The sequence below is a fragment of the Poecile atricapillus genome, chromosome 16 (genome assembly GCF_030490865.1).
Source record: "Poecile atricapillus isolate bPoeAtr1 chromosome 16, bPoeAtr1.hap1, whole genome shotgun sequence".
Lineage (NCBI taxonomy): Eukaryota > Metazoa > Chordata > Aves > Passeriformes > Paridae > Poecile > Poecile atricapillus.
Genome location: NC_081264.1, coordinates 2403392 through 2422263, shown reverse-complemented (window position 1 = coordinate 2422263; position 18872 = coordinate 2403392). Strand labels below are relative to the sequence as shown.

The 18872-nt window shown below is 42.4% G+C and overlaps 3 protein-coding genes across 3 annotated transcripts; 2 read left to right on the top strand and 1 right to left on the bottom strand.

Moving 5' to 3' along the window:
- Window positions 1-86: 86 nt before the first annotated feature.
- Window positions 87-18872, bottom strand: EIF2B1 (eukaryotic translation initiation factor 2B subunit alpha). Its single transcript, XM_058851111.1, has 10 exons — window positions 18869-18872; window positions 3539-3577; window positions 3361-3462; window positions 3147-3283; window positions 2954-3070; window positions 2652-2764; window positions 1970-2038; window positions 1222-1297; window positions 903-1028; window positions 87-485 (listed from the first exon to the last, which is right to left on the bottom strand). Exons 2-10 carry the CDS (start codon window positions 3549-3551, stop codon window positions 330-332), a joined length of 909 nt encoding a protein of 302 aa, XP_058707094.1. The 5' UTR covers window positions 3552-3577; window positions 18869-18872; the 3' UTR covers window positions 87-329.
- On the top strand, window positions 3623-9064 carry GTF2H3 (general transcription factor IIH subunit 3). Its single transcript, XM_058851110.1, has 13 exons — window positions 3623-3692; window positions 4449-4528; window positions 4817-4923; window positions 5475-5638; window positions 5897-5959; window positions 6191-6220; window positions 6668-6696; window positions 6781-6855; window positions 7011-7064; window positions 7291-7359; window positions 7498-7633; window positions 7716-7752; window positions 7839-9064. Exons 1-13 carry the CDS (start codon window positions 3683-3685, stop codon window positions 7906-7908), a joined length of 924 nt encoding a protein of 307 aa, XP_058707093.1. The 5' UTR covers window positions 3623-3682; the 3' UTR covers window positions 7909-9064.
- TCTN2 (tectonic family member 2) lies at window positions 9866-17883 on the top strand. Its single transcript, XM_058851108.1, has 18 exons — window positions 9866-10002; window positions 10742-10855; window positions 11145-11218; window positions 11352-11547; window positions 11753-11853; window positions 12099-12295; window positions 12538-12661; window positions 13152-13287; window positions 13909-13974; window positions 14372-14497; window positions 14759-14836; window positions 15144-15224; window positions 15531-15642; window positions 16028-16131; window positions 16512-16662; window positions 17130-17255; window positions 17344-17432; window positions 17634-17883. The coding sequence occupies exons 1-18, from the start codon at window positions 9921-9923 to the stop codon at window positions 17738-17740; spliced, it is 2064 nt and encodes a 687-aa protein (XP_058707091.1). The 5' UTR covers window positions 9866-9920; the 3' UTR covers window positions 17741-17883.

Genomic DNA, 18872 nt, shown 5'->3' with positions numbered 1-18872 from the left:
TGTGGCAGGAGCTTCCATCAGCAGCCTTGTGCATATTTTAATTTTGTTTTTTTTCAAGTACATGCCACAGATCAGCACACCTTAGAATGAGTCTGGATAGACCATAAGGGATTTTATTTTACAATATCAAAATACTCCACCCCTCTTTAAAATAATTTAGTTGCAGCCTTTAGAACCTGTAATAACTTTGGGAATTTTCTCAATAGTGGTCCATAATTATGTTAATCCTTCTAATGGCCTTTCCTTGCCACGTTCATGTATCATCATCCAAGTTCTTAGAACCCTGATAGTCACTGAAGATGACACATCCTGTGCAGGGAGTCTCTGAGTTACAGGTAGAGTTTGATGAGTTCATCACTGACAGCTGAAGGAGTCAACACACCCAGGTCTGTGAACAGCAGCGTGATCAGCGATGGGGAGGTGTAGTCAATCCAGGGGTGCTCCTCTGTTAGATTCTGACCCGTTTTGAGAGTGTCTGCTTTGTACTAGAAGGAAACAGAGACCATCAGTTACTACACAACTGCAAATTAAATCCTCTTTTGGGCAAGAGCAGTGCTACAGCCTCAAGCAGATGTTTGTGGTAAAACTGAAGGAAGTCAAGTGCACAGACTGGTGCCACCTTGGTCCCAGCTCTTTTAACTTGTGTAAAAAATACAATTTATAGTTCTGGAGTTTGTTGGTTTAACTGTTTTTTACCCTCAGCTGCTCCTGTGGCCAGAAGGAACTGCTTTAGGAACAGAGGATGAGTATCAAGAGAATTCTGGCTGTTTGGTGCCTGACTGTACCATGGAGCAACCCCATAATACCCCACAGCAGAGATACAGATAATCAGAGATGCTTAGAAGACAATTTTTCACAGACATACCAGTGTGCACCTTAGCTGGAAGTTGAGTTTCTCTTACCTTAAACCTGTCAGGGACGTCCTGCTGATTGAGAGGGAAGAGTCTTACAAACTTGAAACTTTCTGCTACCACATAAAACGGCTTATTCTGGGCTTTGGCACACACAGCAATCTGATTGGTGCCAATCTGTGGAGACAGATGGAGAGCAACATTGCAGACTCACTGCTTGCCTGACAATATTACCCATTTCCCAACAATTAACAGACATTTACTGGATAAAAACCAAATGGAAGAGACTTTTCAAAAAGCTTGAAACACTTCAAAGAAACCAAACTCTAAAAGTCCAGAGTTTACAGAATGATGTAAAACTCACAATTACCTTGTTGATAATGCCTCCACTTTCAACTACACCTTCAGCACCAACTAACACCAGGTCCACTTTCTCCATAATGTAGCTGTTAAAAGGGGGGGAAAAAATCCAAGCCTTACTGGGTAATAGGAAAAATGACTTGCTGAACAGAACAGAAATGAGTAATTCAAACAATCTTTCATTTTTCTGCACTAGTTTAATCTACCTCTTGTAAGTCCACATGCTGTTACACATCCTTGGAGTGAGATTTCATCTGCTTCCCTGCAGAATATTAAGTAGCCATATCTTTCCCAGCCATAGCTGACCCTGGCAACTGTGTAAATGCTGGAAGAAGCTGAACTCTAACTAGGAATGTTCAGATTTATTGTAGTTGTTTCTTTTCTCATGTATTGGACTTGTACTAAGCAGTGGTAATTTAGCAAATACTTTAAGAAACCACAAAATGATAACACTTATGCAAATTAGGAACAAAGTGGCCTCTTTGTTTAGCACCTCAGTTCTATTTTACAGATCTGTACAAGATCTTAGGTCTGGTTCTTTTTTTTTTGTTCCAACATGCAAAATCAGATGCTTGTGTTGTAGCTGACACATTCTAATTGTGCACCTAAAGCTGTAACTCGTTTGGCCTGTTGGATGACCATGACAAACTAAGAAGTATCCCTGGAGTCTGAACAAGCTGCCTACATGTAAGCTTATTCTGTCTTACTGTCAAAATAAAATTGCAATGAAAACCACTAAAATTTATGATCAGACTTACCCAACTGCAGCATCCAGAATCACAGTCACAGGAATGTTCAGCTTCCTCAGGGCTTTTGCCATTTTTTGCCTATTAAAGAAAACATTTGTACCTTAATTTTTATTTTTTTTTTTTAAGACAATGATAGGACAATATTGTCTAAAAGACTGAAGCCTGTGACTGCCCCCATTCACCTGCTGGTAGAACAGAAAATGAGTTATTGTACAGAAATGGAAGGTATTGTTACATGTTATTAGTGACATGTATTACCCAATGTGAAGGGTTTACTCCTTCACTTATACAACAATATCTGCTCTGAAGGAATTATTTGTCATCTTTAAATGACATTACTAGCTGTATATTTTACTTTGGTATGATTAGTATAATACTGATTATTTTAGCCTACTTAAAAAGCAGTTGTCTCCCATCTCCCAGGGGAAAAGTAGGTTGCCTGGCAGTGACCAAAAGTTAGAAACCTTTGAGGAAAACCTAGATAACACTAATTAGAATATTGAGTATGGAAATATAATTACCAATATTTTTTAGATTTTTTTTTCACTTGTCCAGAATAATGTGATGAGTGACACTTGCCATTTAAAATGCTCCAACCAAGCCTAGCAGCTTTTCTTCGGGCAGGGCAAGTTGGATGGTAGCTGTAACTTACCCTGCTACCAAGATAAAAACCAAATTAATGAACACTCACCCTGCTTCATCCGGCTGCGATTCAGTAACATAAACACTGAATCGCTTCTTGGACTCCACAGCTGCTTCCAACACCCTGAGGACCACCCTGGAGTAGGCGTGTGTCAGTATTCGCTGCCAGGACAAAAAAAAATTCACACATTACTTTTGCTGAGCCTTGGGAAACCTTTACTTTTGTTAGCAGTGCCGTGGCTTGCCGTGCAGAACAATGTTGTGCAGAAGCCCCCATCAGACTCCTCTCCCCTCCCTCACTGCCAGCAACAGCAAAAGCGAACAGGAGTGACCCTGGCCCGGCCTACTCACAGCACCATCCCTGATGAAAGGGTGACACAGCTTGGCGATTTTGTTCCGAGACAGAGAGACTTTGGTCAGGAAGATCTCCCCGCGCTCGATCATGATTTCTTTGCATTTGGAGTAGTCCTGGAGAAGAGCGGGATGCCCGCTGAGCGCCTGGAGGGTCCGGCAGCAGCAGCGGGGCCGAGCGGGCAGCCCTTACCGAGTACTCCAGCGAGGTGAGGCTGATGAAGCGCAGGAAGAGCTCCCCGCCGGAGGACACGGCCACCGAGGAGTCCACCCGTGACAAGGTGTCGATGGCGTCCCGCAGGCTGTTCCGCAGGCCCTGGATGGTCTCCCCTGAGGAGAGGCAGAGACGCGTGGTCAGGGCCTCGCCCTGGGGCGAGCCGAGGCTCAGCGGCGGCACCCGGGCCCACCTCGGTCCTGCTTGAGGAATCCCAGCAGCGCGCGGATGGCGGCCACGGCCGAGGCCACATCGGGGTCGTTCCTCAGCTGCGCCCTGAACGTCTCGATCAAGTCTGAAAGGCAACGGGGAGCGTCAGGCCCGGCCCGGCCCGACCCGGCGCCTCCCGGGCTGCCCCGCGGCCCCGTTACCGTCCGTGCTCATCCCCGCTCCGCTCCGCTCCGCTCCGCCCGCCGCGGCGTGGGGAGGGCCGGGCCCGGGGCGTGCCCGGATGAGCAGCGCCGGGCCGGGGCGTCATCCGCGGGCGCCGGAGCTGCCGCTGCCCGGCCGGCGCGATGAGCGCGGGTGAGCGGGACCGGCGGGGTCTGGGGCGCTCCGGAGGAGTCTGGGGCGCTCCGGAGGTGTCTGAGGGCGCTCCGGAGGGGTCTGAGGGCGCTCCGGAGGGGTCTGGGGATGCTCCGGAGTGGTCTGGGGCGCTCTGAAGGGGTCTGGGGCGCTCCGGAGGAGTCTGGGGCGCTCCGGAGGTGTCTGAGGGCGCTCCGGAGGTGTCTGGGGTGCTCCGGCGGGGTCTGGGGTGCTCCGGAGGGGTCTGAGGGCGCTCCGGAGGGGTCTGGGGATGCTCCGGAGGTGTCTGAGGGCGCTCCGGAGGGGTCTGGGGGTGCTCCGGAGGGGTCTGGGGCGCTCTGGAGGGGTCTGGGGGTGCTCCGGAGGGGTCTGGGGGCGCTCCGGAGGGGTCTGGGGATGCTCCGGAGGTGTCTGAGGGCGCTCCGGAGGTGTCTGAGGGCGCTCCGGAGGGGTCTGGGGGTGCTCCGGAGGGGTCTGGGGGCGCTCCGGAGGTGTCTGAGGGCGCTCCGGAGGTGTCTGGGGTGCTCCGGCGGGGTCTGGGGTGCTCCGGAGGGGTCTGAGGGCGCTCCGGAGGGGTCTGGGGATGCTCCGGAGTGGTCTGGGGCGCTCTGAAGGGGTCTGGGGGTGCTCCGGAGGGGTCTGGGGTGCCGCGGCGGGGCTCGGGCTCCGTGGGGAAGCGGAGGCCGTGAGCGGTGCCCCGGGGCTTTGCCCCTCTGCTCGGGGCTGGAGTGACGCTGCTGTGCGGGCTCTTTGCAGATGATGAGCTGAGCCTGCTGATCGTCGTCCTCGACACCAACCCGATCTGGTGGGGGAAGAGGGCCCTGGGAGAGGCTGAGGTACGGTCGTGGGGCGCTGGGACTGCCGATGGCCATTTCTGGGGGAAATTGTATAATTTTCTTTGACTTCGTACTGCGCTAATGTTGTCAAAGCAGGTCTAATGGGTACCGTGATGCCTTTTGAAATAGCTATGCAGCGTTCTGCATTCATTAGAGCTTTTTTAACAGCAAGAGCTCTTTCTGCATCTTCAGGTTTTTTTAACTGCAGTCATTTCAGAGATTTCTTCTGAATTGCTTCTCTGTAAATGTTACTGTGCTACATCTGCTTTATTCTTTTTTTTCTGGCAGTTCACCCTGTCGAAATGCATCGATGCAGTGATGGTGCTGGGAAACTCTCACCTACTCATGAATCGCACCAACAAACTCGCTGTAATAGCAAGTCACACTCAGGAAAGGTAGAGCTGCTTCTGAACAGTGTGAAGGATTCAAATTTCCTGTATCTGTCTCTTTTATTTATTGTTTGATCAAAGGAAACCAAGTTAAAAATATGTAATATATCTTTGTCTTAAAAAAAAAAAACCAACCTGAAAGTATATAGGAAAGAGTCTTAATGGCTTACAAAGCAACAAAAAGAAGACAGAAGGGTGGTTTAAATAGACTTAAAAATACACAGAGAGAATGGTAGATATGTGTGGAGTGGAACAATGCACGTGGCAGAAGTTCCCAGCTTAGATATTTTTGTTCCCAGATATTTATTTGTGAGTCTGGGGATCTAACCCCAAGTGCAGCCAAAGGACTTTGCCAGCTCTTTTAAGAGATGTCTCAAAAGGAGGGAGCAAATGTGGGTTTTACTCCAGTTTAAGTCGAAGGTCATTTACCTTACAAACTCTTTAGTGCCTGAAGTATTAAAAGGATTTTAAATTAAACTTAAGAGTATTGTTATCTGCAGCTGATTAATTTATAGCAATTTTTCTTACATGAATACTTTGTTTTTCCTCTGTTTCAGCCGTTTCTTGTACCCTGGGAAGCGTTGGGCTGCTGCAGATCCCTTTGGAGAGGGAGGCCCTTCCATGGAATCTAATTGCTCTGGCAGCAAGGATGGAAAATACGAATTATTAACAGCAATAAATGATGCAATTGCAGAAGAGATTAAAGACCTCATGACAAAGAGTAAGGAGAAGAAAATTCTAGGCTTGATATGCAGAATTTCAAAACACTTGGATTGTCAAGAACCTGCAGAAATGCCCTCTGTTTTCATCATATGAATTTTAATATGCTTGAAGTAGATGAGTTTATTATGTTTGACATTTCAGGCCTCTGCATTAGTATTATTTGCCAAAGATAGAATTGTGTAGTATTTTGTATTGTTAGCTTCAGTAGCTGTTTTTATATAAAAAAGTAACTTTAGCACTTTTTCTTTTGTTGAAGCTGACATGAAGGGCCAGCAAACAGAAACCCTGTTAGCAGGATCACTTGCTAAAGCACTTTGTTGTATCCTTTTGATCACAGAATTGTCAAAGCCTTTATGTGTTCTTAAGACTGTTTCTTATAATACTTTTACTATTCCTGTTTTGTTATAATATTTAAAGCTGAAACATTTGCCTGATAACTGTGGCTTGTGCTTATCAAAATGTATATTGGCTGAGGTGGTGAATGTGTGCTGTGGATCATGGAGTTATTTCCAAGAATGGAATGTAGATTCCTTAATGTCAGCTAATGTAGACATCAACAAGATGAGCAAAGATCTAAAAGGTAACATCTCTTTTCCTGTTTTCAACATTGGGTAAATATTTTAACCTGAATAACAGGTATAAATGCACATGCACACACAAAGAAATATGCATGTTTGGACACACCCCCATTCCCAGAATTGGCACTAATAGGTAGAGGTTTATTTTGACCATTTGAAGTTGCCTAATTTAAAAAAGTTAAAGGATTTGATCAATAGTCCACGTCCTTAGGGAGATTTTCTGTTGCATGCAAATACAGCTGTAACAGGAATTTCCTTGGAGTAACTGGAGGTTGAGAGGAATTAGTCCACAGATAATTGTTACTGGGACTGGAAATAGTTTCATACAGATATTTTATCTGACCTGTTAGATCTAACATCCAGTATATTCTGAGGTGTCAGATGCTACAGAATTGAAGAGGTAATACAAACAATGTGCTGATTAATTTCTCTTTCTTTTTAATACTTAGCCAATCAAGAAATTAAATCAAGGATTCTGGTAAGAACTTTTGCTGTCACAGTTTTCTTGTAGTCTTGAAATCCAGCGATATATGTAGGCTAACAAGTTTGAGTTTTTATTTAGGTCATAAAAGCTGCAGAAGACAGTGCATTGCAATACATGAATTTCATGAATGTGATCTTCGCAGCACAGAAACAGGTGAAGCTGGTCTTTTTTCCATTTATATAATCTTTCATTTCAATTTCTCATATGATTACATAATTTATAGTGCATTTATTGTGGAAAGAAATCATGGCAGTAACACTGGCAGGGCTGTGTGAGTCCTGGCTGAATTTGTTTTTCATTTCTTACAGAGTATTTTGATTGATGCCTGTGTCTTGGACTCTGATTCAGGTCTTCTACAACAGGTACAGATTTGCTGTTCTTATTTGCCATTTATATCAACTCATAAATACTTGATGTTAGACAGTTCAACACGGTCTTCAGCTCTTTCCTTTAATCAAGAGTGGGTGTGGAAATATGTTCAGTGGATCTGACAGTTCTGACTTTGCAGGCTTTGTGCAGTACAGGGTTATTTTAAATGCCCTGTTAATATCACCAAAAAACAACCTGATCATTGTCTTTGCTTTGCAGGCCTGTGATATTACGGGTGGCATTTATTTGAAAGTGCCCCACATGCCATCCCTTCTGCAGTATTTGTTGGTAAGTCATTTAAAAACACTTGTTTTTTAAAGAAACAGTGTTTCTTGTTTGTCAGATGTGAAGTATTGCTCACTTCACTGATGAGACAAGTCAGGAATACAAACCAAATTTACAAAGTACCTTTCTCCATCCATGCAGTGGGTTTTTCTCCCTGATCAAGAGCAGAGATCACAGCTTGTCCTTCCACCTCCTGTTCATGTTGACTACAGAGCTGCCTGCTTCTGTCATCGGAACCTCATTGAAATTGGCTACGTGTGCTCTGTGTGCTTGTCAAGTAAGTTTATAAATATTTAACAGTCTGATTTCTTGGATTGGAATGACCTGTTTTAGTGAAAGCCATTTCTTTGATTTTTCAGTATTCTGCAACTTCAGTCCTATCTGCAGTACCTGCGAGTAAGTGTTTATTCTTTGTATTTCAAGGCTGGGTGTGGGAATATGTTCAGTGTATCTGACAGTTGCTTTTCCATATTTTTTTCCAGGACTGCTTTCAAAATATCATTGCCACCTGTCATGAAAGCAAAGAAGAAGAAATTAAAGGTAGCTGCGTAGCAACATTATGTAAATACATCATTACCTCCTCCAGTAATTCCATGAAATGGAACCTACTTGAGAAACTGATGGCACTTCTTATTGGATATGAAAGAGAAGTGTATGCAGTGCTATTACTTGTTTCTTAGGGGATAAATATTTAAAATGTATGTCTTCTATGCAGCCTGTTAAATAACAAATCACTGTATTACCATGTAATCTGTGCTGTTTTAAATACTAATTCTTAACTGTAAGAGGAACCAGAAGTTACATCCTGGTAAAGAGACACACCCTGAGAATTTGAGGATATTCTGGCCACTGCAAAGCTTCACACCTCCGAGTTATTTTCAAAGACAAGAAAGCTTTGATTCTTTCTACATGTTGGTGTAAAGTTAAGAATGACCATTTCTAGTGTGTAGGATCAGAATCGTAGCACTGTGTTGTTCAGGGACTTCAACTTCTTACTAGCAATATGAGCCATCAATTTCAAGATGATTTGTGAGTCACTTGGAAAAAAAAAAGGTGCTAATTGCCCAGCATGTGCACTCACATGTGTTCATATTCCTGGGACTGTCCTTGTGGTATTTCTTTCTCGATTTGATATCTCTTAATTTGTGAATGAAAAGGCCTCCCTTTGTTTAAAATAACATCAATAAATGCAGATTAGCTGGTTGGTCTTCAAGGTTTTGTTTGGAAATTGGAAAATGAGAAATTGTTAAAAAGTTGTAATATGATAACAGGGCCGCTTATTTTTAGTGTGTGGGTTTGGATCTGACATGTGACAAGAACAAAGACTTTTAAATTGATTTTATGGCAGGAAGGTCTGCTGTGTACTTCTGAATGTGGCTTTCATTTAAAAAAACCAACAGTATCTCCTTCTAAAGAGAGCTATATAATTTGGTAGTTTAACCTTTCTCCCAAAAAGAATACAGAGGAATTTTTTTTCACATAGAAAACGAGTTATTTTTTCCTTCCCAATGTCTATACAGGAATATGTCAGGTCTTGATATTCACATCAGGTTTTGTCACTGTAACAGCTGCAGTGCCAGTTTTTTCTGGGCTTGCCAATGTAACAAGGTGAGCTTTTCTTCACTGACAAAAGCCATTTTGTGTGAAGGCTGTATTTATTATTTACGTTGCATAAAACTTTTGTAATAAAGTCTGTCTCTTTTTCAAATGTGGTCAGATATTGCTTTGATATTTAAGGGTGAGCTACATGGTTTTCTTGGAGTTTTGTTGTTTGAATCTCATGGTGTGATGTGACTGACAATGGGTGAGGGAGGACAGGTCTAAGTGGAGTCAGGGGTGATGCTGAGGTACAGAGATGTCTGGGATTGTCACCAAAAACCGGGAAATAAAATTTTCTTACCAGTTTGTAAGCTTAGAAAATAAGCATTACTTTATTCAATGTTGAGGTTCATGGGAATCGCTCCATAAAATGTACATGTTATGAAAACTTAACTATTTATACCTTCTAGTAAACAAAGGGATTAGTGTTTATTTGCTACAAGTTACATACTTCTCTTATTAATTAGTACTGTTATGCCTATTGGTTAATGATTCTCTCGCTTCTCATTCTAATTAGTTCACATGCTCAGTTTCTCTCTTCCTTTGGGTTTGGGTGTTTCTTGGGTCGCTGATCTACCAGAATTACCTTTTACCTGCTTGGATTTGATTTCAGCACAATTACTGAGCTGGTTTTATTAGCTTCTTCCTTAACTTGGAGGTCCAGCTGGATGTCCTAGTGGTCCATGAATTCTGCATTCTTTCGTGTTCATAATACTACCTCCCTCCTCCGGTTGTGAGAGCCTTAAACTTTAATTTTTTTTTTCTCGCACACTTAGAGCTTTTTAGCGTTGTTAGCTTCGTTAGTTTGTGACCGTCCCAGGGTCTGGAGCTGCCCCGCCACCACCATCACTCGCCGTGAGGCGGCCGCGTTCCCGCCCTTTCCGTGAGGCGATTTCCCGCCCTCCGCGTTGCCATGGCGCCGCGCTGGCGCTGCAAGATGGCGGCCGGGTGGCCGCCGTAGCGCAATGGGGGTCGCTGCCTTCGGGGCGCTGCTGCTGCTGCTGCTGCTGCCGCCTCCCTGGCCCGGGCAGCTGGCCGGGGACACCGGTGGGTCAGGGCGTGAGCGGCCGCAGTGAATGGCGGCCTCCGGGGGGCGAGGAACGGGCGGGGGTGTGGGGATGGCGGTCGGCCCGCGGTGGGATCTGCCCGGGTGGGCGTGAGGGGAGGTGGCGCAGACCCTGAGGGCTCCCCAAGGCACGGTCTTGGGCGCCCCTGCCAAACCCGAACGTGTTCGCCGTGGAGTTTCTGCCGCTGCTCAGCGCAGAGGGTGAGGGTGGAGTTTATGCCGGACCTTTCAAACTTGGCAAAGTCTAGAAAGAAAAATCCAGTGGAACTCCCAGCTCCGAGCCCTAAACTTGACGCTGCGTCCACTTGCTGAAGGCAGGAGCCCGCAGTTCCTGGCTCGCAGGTAGCGGGACATCCCTGGCGCAATTCACGGCTCCGAGAAATTAAAAAGTGTAAACTGAAGTCAGCAAGAAATGCTAAATATGGTGTTGCCGGAGCTGTGTAGTATCTGCGTGGGCTGTAAGTGCTATAATGTTATTTTACTGCCTGTTTACTGGGCATCTTCATACATGTAAACTTGTGGCATAGAAGGCTACACCCACTCCTCCAGCACTTGGCAAGGATGGAATACAACCCTGTAGTAGGCATTACATGATATTTTTCTTCTGTTTGTGACAATTTAAAGTCTAAGAGTGTAAGAATATAGCCCAAGCACAAGATCTATATGTCTTACAGATGTTACCTTTTTCAGTCAACTTGTTTCTTTCTCTTTTTTTTTTAGTCTTCCAGCCTTCGTTTATTCATATGTCAGGGCCCAGAGTCAATTCATTTTTTCTTGGCAATTCCTCAGGAGTTACTTTTTCTATAATTTTAAGTCCTAGAGATGCAGAGACAGGTAAGAACACTTCAACCCCTTTCCCCATGTAAATAAATATGTTTGCATTGTTAATATTTTTTGACACAAAAATTACTAGAGAAATGGTAATGCATGTAATTTAGTGTCTTAATAGTTACAGAAACAGGAATTTCAGACATTTTTGTGATTAACTCCTTAGTTCTCAGTTGGTTCTGTGTCAGCTGGGCCTGAGGGTGTACCTGAAGGCACAAGAGGAGTTTAAATGTACTTCTCATTTTACTTTTCTAAATGACGGTGGAATACCTTTAAAACTTTTATTGTATTATAGGAAAATTGCAACTTGCAAATTGCAGCGGAAGCAAAAGAGCTGGAGATTGGAATTTGGATGTAACTCCTGGTGTGGTACGTAAAACACTGATTCTTCTGTTATTCCACTTCATTCCAACTTCTCTCTCAGAAGCTGATGAATGGTATAGACAGGAGAAATTCAATGCAAGCTATCAGAGCTGTCAAACTTTATTTTGTGTTTTTCCAGAACATTTCCAAGGTGACTGTAAGCCTCACCAGAACTCTGGAGCTGTGTTTGCCCAATGCCACCGAGTGCTGCCCCTCACCTCTGTGCATGGTGGAAACACTCCAGGTTTTAGCTTGCCGTGGTTCAGTGATGCTGGCACAGCTCCTGATTCAAGCTGAAATATTTGCCAACTCTTCCTTTGCAGGAAATGTGTCAGGTAAGTGCTGAAGAAGAAATGACATTTTGGCTGTTCTTTTCCTCTCTGTATGGAAAAAACTGGGATTTGGGCAGCAACAAGGGATACTGAGCAATCAATGGAATTTAAGAAAAGGTTTGTACACAGAATAAACTGCAGTGTGCATGGTCTTTTTATTTCAATTTCAGTCCTCTTAATCTGATTTTCTCTTCTACTTGTGTTACAGAAAATGCAAGTATCATCCCAAACCAGGCATTTAAGCCCTTGGGCTCTTGTCCTTGTAACTTAACAGCTGGAGCTTGTGATGTTCGTTGTTGCTGTGATCTGGTACTTATTTATTATTAAACTTTGATTAAGTGTTCTCAAAGTTTCTAGACTCTCTTGTTTGTGGGGAGAGAGAGGTACTGAATGCTTCAGACTAGATGAGCCAGAGGGCGTTTGGATATTCCAGATTTCTAAAAGTAAATATGTTCTCTCTACAAAGTTGCTTGATTTACCTGTAAGTTTGGCTTTATATTGCCGTAAGTGTTGCCATTAGCTTGCTAAAAAGTGATGCTTCTTTTCCCTTTCAGGAATGTACACCAGACTTGCAGCAGTTATTCAGTGGATCATGTTTCACTGGAGTATTTGGTGGGGATGTAAACCCACCTTTTGATCAGCTGTGCTCTTCCCAGTCAATGGAATATACCCCTGAGTGGTTTCCCTTCCTTTGTGTACAGTCTTCTCTTGACAACACACCATTTCTTGGCTATTTTTATCATGGCTCTACGTAAGTCTTAAGAAAATTTATTTTCTCATCTCATTGTCACCACACTCATTATGGAACCAAAATGATAACCTGACTTTATAATGAAAGATACTTTGAAATCAGGGTTTTAGGGTGCAAACCTTAAATGCAAGTGGAGAAATGTCAGTGGTAGTATATAAGAACAGGGGACATGAAAGCAAACCTGTAATTATTTGTGTCAGGTAAAGAGTAAAGCACTGTTTATGTTTTAAACTTGTTTGCAGTTCTACACCCAAAGTTCCTTCATTTAAGATCCCTCTACAGACTTCCCCTGGGAAACCTTTCACTGGTTACAGAGAAGGAGATCCAATTATAACAGAAGAAGATGAGTATTTTACTGTTCCCCAGGTAATCACTTGGTGCTTATGAGCTTTTGATTCCTCTTGGTGTGTTTGAACTCCCTGCATCACACTCCTTATGGCTTTGAATCCAATTTCAGCAAGTTTATGTTGGGATTTGTCACAAAAAAATCCCTCAACCAACCAACCAAAATACCCCAAAACAAAACAAAGTCATTATTAAAATAAACATTATCCTTCCTCATCCCCTTGCCCATCCCTGCAAAGGGTAATGCATTTTGGAGACACTTGTTGGTTATAATTATTTTCACAAATGAGGATGAAGTCATGGTGTACATTGAAACTACTTTTAAAGCTGTGCTTTTAAAATAATAACCTCTCTTTTGCCAGAGGCTGAGGTGTTTTTATAACATCAGACAGCTTTCTTGTCAAAGTGTTATGTGTAGCTGTAGGGCACATGTGGGGGATTTTGCTAACAGGTAATCTTCAAATGAAAAGCAAGGGGCTAGGAAATCCTTATTTCTGTGAACCACCCGCAGCAATCCATGGCTGGACAGTGTGTTGGGAATGCTCCTGTGGCGTATCTCCACAACTTTGATGTCAAGTGCTTGACCAATTTGGAGTCTTACAAGGAAGGCCTGCCCCATGATGTGAGGATAAACACTGGCACTGCAGGTAAGCTGCAGAAGTCCAAGCAGGAATGGGTTTCAAGTTTCTCGGAGCTGCTGGAACAGAATAAACCCGAGGGCTGTTGGCACAGTTGCTGAATGTAACATCTGTGTTATCTGGTGGCTGTAGTTCAGCATTTGGGGATGTTCTGTTCCTGTTTCTCATGACCTTCTAGCAAGTGTCCCACTGTTTCCCAAGATTTAGGAGACAAGAAATAATGGGATGGGCCTTTGCTTCCCATTTACCTGTTCCTGGTGACTCAGACTGTTGCAGAGCCCTTTTTCTGTCAGGAGGGTGCAGCATCAGCGTTTTAGAGTTAGTGAGAAGTGGTTACTCTCTGCATTACAAAAGCCTGTACTAATGAAGAGTCATTCTGGAGTTTGAGATAATGTGATTTCCAGCATGAACATGTTTTATTTTATGCTCCATAACTGCCTAATTTTGTTAGTCTATATTACCTCTGTAAGACCCACAGATAATTAGCTGTGTTTTCAAAATACATAAACAGCCTGGATCTTTACCAAAATTAATTTTCCAAGTAATTTCCTACTCAGTTTTCATAACAGCAAGGATTGCATCTTGGATGTGAAAACAGAAAGGAAAACTTTGTTTGTTTTTCGTTCTCAGACTTCATCCAACAAAATGTTTTCTATAGAGCCATCACTGACAGGGGCAAATTCATCACTGAAAGTGGTAGGTCTCTTCCATTTAATGAATGTTTCTTATTTAACCTGGATTGTATATGAAATAGATTATTTTGATGTCTAAAATGTTTACCTGCTGCAATTCTTAGGAGGAATTTCATATATTATCTAAGACTGAAAAAGTAAACTGGCTTCCTTCAAATCAGGAAGTATTTAATTTACTCCAGTTCATCACAGTTGCTCAGGAAATCAAGTTCCTTACCTTGCATACATGGGGGATTGCACCATTGCACATTGAAACAATAAAATGAATTCTCAAAAAGATGAATGTTGTAATTTCCAGAATTTTGCCAAGGTTTTAATGTGTTCTTTCTCAGCTGCAGTAGCAGAGTTTTCTAATTAGAATGCTTTTCATTATGACCTTTTCTCTTTTTTCCTTCTGCCAGAAAACCTTGCTGCTGAGGTTCTGTGTCAAAATGTAACTTTTGCAGAACATTATAAATTTATTTGGGAAGACAAGAACATTGAGCAAGTAAATGTCACTGTCTTCCTTGGAAGCTTATGTGAAGGAGGTATCATGACATTTCTTTTATGATTTTTGATTTATTTCTTTGTGTTCTGTATGAAAATTCTGTGATAGAATCTCTTATTTAACAATTATTCTTAAAAATAATTTCCCTCAGACTCTAGAAAGAGAATTATGGAGCTGATTTCCATTAGTTTGTGTGATTTGAATCTTCTGTCACTAATGAAAGACAGAAGTTTGTACCCCACATAGAACATACATTTTGCTAATTTACTTATTTAAAAGTCATGCTTTTTTCTTTTACCAGAAATCCTGACACAGAGATTCACAGTTGAATTTCTAAGTTTAAGCAGTACTAATGGAGAGGAACTGTTTGAGAATCCAGGTATAAATACTTCATTTTGCTCATTAAAAGTAAAAAAAGTTGGTACTGTACAGATTCTTATCAGTGATTACATTTTATATTTCTTTTGTACTTCTTTATGTTGCCAGCCTTCACCTTCCTGCCTTACTGCACTGCCAATAGCAGTGAGTGGTTCTTAGGCTTTTGTTGCATAGATATTGATTATTTAAAGTGAGGCCATTCCCACTGTAATGGAAATGTCATTTGCTTCAAGACTGATGGCATTTAAAACAATGCTGATGTTTATAGATTCTTCTACAGGGTTCATAATTTACCCTTCTCTGTTTAGGGTATCAAGTTGGAAAACCAGTGAGAGCTGCAAATCTGAATGCTTCTGATCCTCTTGGAAGCCTAAACATTTGGCAGCCAGGTATTGCCTTGTGAGGTTGCAACTTCAATTTAGTTAATGCTAAAATGTTGGAGCTTTATTTGGTTTTTGGATTCTTTTAAATATATTTTAGTTAAAAATCTCTGCCAGATTTTGCTTTCCCAAACTTTCAAAGGTCAGTGAGAAAACCTTTAATGCTTTCTTGGAAAATTGAATGGACTTGTATCTGTTTTTGAACTCTACCACACTGAGTTTGCATTCTAATTTTGATGTTTTGCACAAAATTGAAAGCTAGAGATCCAAAGTTGGATAATAGGAAAGCTCAAGTAAGATGTTTTCATTTCACAGCTGGCAGAGGTTTATGTGCATCAGCAACTTACAGACCAGTTCTGTTTGGAGTAGACTCATACTCGGGGTGCATTCTAGAAGTTGATATTAATGAAGATTGCAGCCTTTTAAGGTGAGCTACACAAGCTGAATTGTTTATTCCTGCTTCATCCCTCTTGTTGAGTGTTACATGACTGTCCACAAATGCCTCCCATCAGCACTGGTACATTCTTTTTAAATATTTATGTGTATATTTCAGCTTTCTGTGGTTAATAGTCTCACTTCTGTTTTTGATGGGAAATCATAATAATAGTTTCACTCTACTCAAATGAGGATTGTGTTGGCTGCAATACTTTGCTTCCCTTCAAGTGTACTGTTTCTTCCCTTCAACAGTGCAAGTTTATTTTTGTTGTGTGATAACATCTTTCAGATGAAACTGACCTTAGGATACAGTAATATTGCAACCCAGAGTGGTAAAACAGATTTACAGTGTGTGATGTTACATTCTTACTTTGCAGACGAAATGTGACTGAGAAATTGAATGCATTAATACAAGCTACTCACATTGGAAAGAGGGACAATTCCAGTTACAGTGATCTAAATGACTGGGTGGAAATTATACGTAAGTGAGGCTTGTGTTGTTCTTTGTAGTTTAAATATGCCCATACAATAAATAAAGCATGTCAAAATAAATCCAAATTGTAACTTCAAATACTTAAAGCTAGTGGTATGTATCTCTGCATCCATCCATCCATATATGTGTACATAGTTCACTATGCCTGTGGATACTGCATGTTTTGCTGCCAGCCTGTACACATATGACTTGGTATTTATCCATTGATAAATTACTCCTTTAGGTGTTTTATATAGAGGGAAACATTTTTAATGTGTTCCTGTGTGACAGTTACCAGCATTTCACTGGGCTATGAGAATAATCTAATTATGGAATATATAGTGTTTTCCATAATATTTACATTTAAATCCCTCTGTTCTCCTTCATAGGTCTTGATCCATTTCCTTCTAATGTGAGCACCAGAGGCTTAAAAGGCATTTGTCCAGATATTCCTGCAAACCTGAATATTCGCATAATCTTTGCTAAAGTGGGAGCAGTGCAAGGGATTCCCCAGCAGCAGATTCTTGCTGTGCAGATCAGGTAAAGTGAGTTGTGTCTCTGCCTATCTGACAAATAAATGCTTTATTTTAAGCCTTGCTTACCTAACATATCCCAAATTAATTTTACAAACAAAAAGGGTAGTTTTTGTTGCTGGTTTTTTACATGCCTTTCACTTTGCAACCCAAATTCCTTTAATCACAACCAGGTTAGCCTTTCACCCTCTGAAATGAAAATTAAAGAAAAAAAAAGAATTATTAAAAGCAGATAATCTTTATACTTACAATATAATACAATATAATATTATATTATACAATCCCTATAAAATGAGATTCTGTTCCATTTTACCTCATTTCAAGACTGTGCAAGTTCCCCCCTTGTACGATGTGGAAAATCCAGGGATTATCAACCTCCTCATAAATACTGTGTGTTTTTTCCTTTCCTGCTTGTGTTTAGGGTCTAAACCTCCATTTCCAGCCCTCAAGCAATAATTATACTCTTTGTTACAGTTACTCAACAGTCTTATGGGAGTTCCAGTGCGGGCTTGGCTGCAAAAACACCCTCAGCTTTCTTTCTATCACAGCTTCTGTTCAGTTCATTGAAGTCCCAGCTCAGCCACCCCCTCCAGTGACAAGGTAGTTTTGGTAAAAATTTTGATAACCTCCCATTGTGTTCAGCAGATGTAACGTGAATTGCATTGACCAAAAGGTTCCTTTTTTCCAGGTATCAGAAGATTTATGCAGAGTTTGACTGCAATCGAAATGAGGTGTGCTGGCCACAACTCCTTTATCCACTGACACGCTTTTACACAGGTAAAATAACAAACAATGTGGGATGCCACAAAACAGGAAAGGCCATATTTCTTTGAAACATTGTTAGATGTGGGGAGTTTTGTATGAAAGAATGCTTTTGCATACACTTTAATCTGCATCCTTGGGTTGTTATAGAAACTAAAATGTAGCCCTCACGCACTTATACTTTTTTTGTTGTTTGTTTGTTTGTTTGTTTTCCAGGAGAACCATATTCCCAGTGTCTTGCTAAAGGCCTGTTTCTGGCATTTCTTGTTTTACTTGCAGCAATTATGAACAACCCTTGGTTTTCTAAATTATGGAACAGATAGGTAAAAATTATGGAGAAACATTGTTGGATTTTGTAGACAATTTATGTAAACATTTAAAGACACATAAAATCAGTATTTCTACAGCATACAGAAAATGGCTGTTACTAAAAACAAAAACTAATAAATTATTTTTAAGATCTAGACTCTGTATTTGGACTAGCAAAGTGCAGAGTTGACTTCAAGAAGGTGGTGACTCCAGCCCAGAGGCTGCAGTGGGGTTGGGATTGTCCTCATGGATGGACAATCATCTCAAGCTTGGTTCTCTTCTAGAGTAGGAGCCCTTATTGACAGGAAACCCCTTCTGCCCACCTATTTTTGGAGCTGCGGGCAGACTTTTCACTCTTCTGAGAAGTCGTAGCCCTTCAGCTGTTTTCATGTGTTGATCTGAAATTCTCTTTCCTAGTTCATACTTAGCATTGGCAACCTGCTGTGTCTGTGCACAGGGCACAGAAAACATTTACTTATTGTCCTTAGCTGATGAAACACATTTGGCATTTTCTTGTGGTCCACAAGTTGAGGACTGGAGCAGTTCAGCTGACAGGCTACACCTGGGGACATTCAGCCTGGAGAAAAGGTTGCGTGGAGACCTCACAGCAAGCTTCCAGTATCTGAAGGGGCCTACAGGGCTATGGGAAGGGACTCTTCATCAAGAACTATAGAACAGGACAAGGAGTAACGGGTATAAACTGAAATAAGGGAAATTGTCGTTAGATATTAGGAAGGCATTTTTACTGTGGGGGTGGTGAGACACTGGGACAAGTTGCCCGGTGAGGTTGTGGATGCTCCAATCCTGGCAATGCTCAAAGTGGAGCAACCCGGTCTGGTGCGAAGTGGGCAGGAAGGGTTGGGACTGGGTGTTTATTAAAGTCCATTCCAAGCCCACGCTGTGTGGCTCTGGAGGCTGGCGCTGTGCAGGGCCAGGAGCTGGGCTCGATCATCCTTTTCATCCCTTCCGCCTCAGCATTTTCTGTGATTCTGTCACGTTCTCTCAGTCCTGCATTTCCCCCTCTCACACAGCAGCCTCTCAGCGGCTGCCAGCGTTCCCGGCAGCGCCCGAGCCCGGCCCGGCTCTCCGCCGGTTGGGGCCGCGTTCTCCGCTCGTTCCCGGTCCCGGAAGCGGCGGCCGGGTCCG

What these genes read in the sequence shown, in the direction of transcription:
- TCTN2 (XM_058851108.1), top strand. Translation starts at nt 9,921, where the DNA reads ATGGGGGTCGCTGCCTTCGGGGCGCTGCTGCTGCTGCTGCTGCTGCCG. An exon ending in TGACTGGGTGGAAATTATAC is followed by an intron (nt 16,132 to 16,511) that starts GTAAGTGAGGCT and finishes TCTCCTTCATAG; the next exon opens with GTCTTGATCCATTTCCTTCT. An exon ending in ACTGACACGCTTTTACACAG is followed by an intron (nt 17,433 to 17,633) that starts GTAAAATAACAA and finishes TTTGTTTTCCAG; the next exon opens with GAGAACCATATTCCCAGTGT.
- EIF2B1 (XM_058851111.1), bottom strand. An exon ending in TCACCTCGCTGGAGTACTCG is followed by an intron (nt 3,071 to 3,146) that starts GTAAGGGCTGCC and finishes GCTCTTCTCCAG; the next exon opens with GACTACTCCAAATGCAAAGA. An exon ending in GTGGAGGCATTATCAACAAG is followed by an intron (nt 1,029 to 1,221) that starts GTAATTGTGAGT and finishes CTGTCTCCACAG; the next exon opens with ATTGGCACCAATCAGATTGC.
- GTF2H3 (XM_058851110.1), top strand. An exon ending in GGGCCCTGGGAGAGGCTGAG is followed by an intron (nt 4,529 to 4,816) that starts GTACGGTCGTGG and finishes TTTTTCTGGCAG; the next exon opens with TTCACCCTGTCGAAATGCAT. An exon ending in AAATTAAATCAAGGATTCTG is followed by an intron (nt 6,697 to 6,780) that starts GTAAGAACTTTT and finishes GTTTTTATTTAG; the next exon opens with GTCATAAAAGCTGCAGAAGA.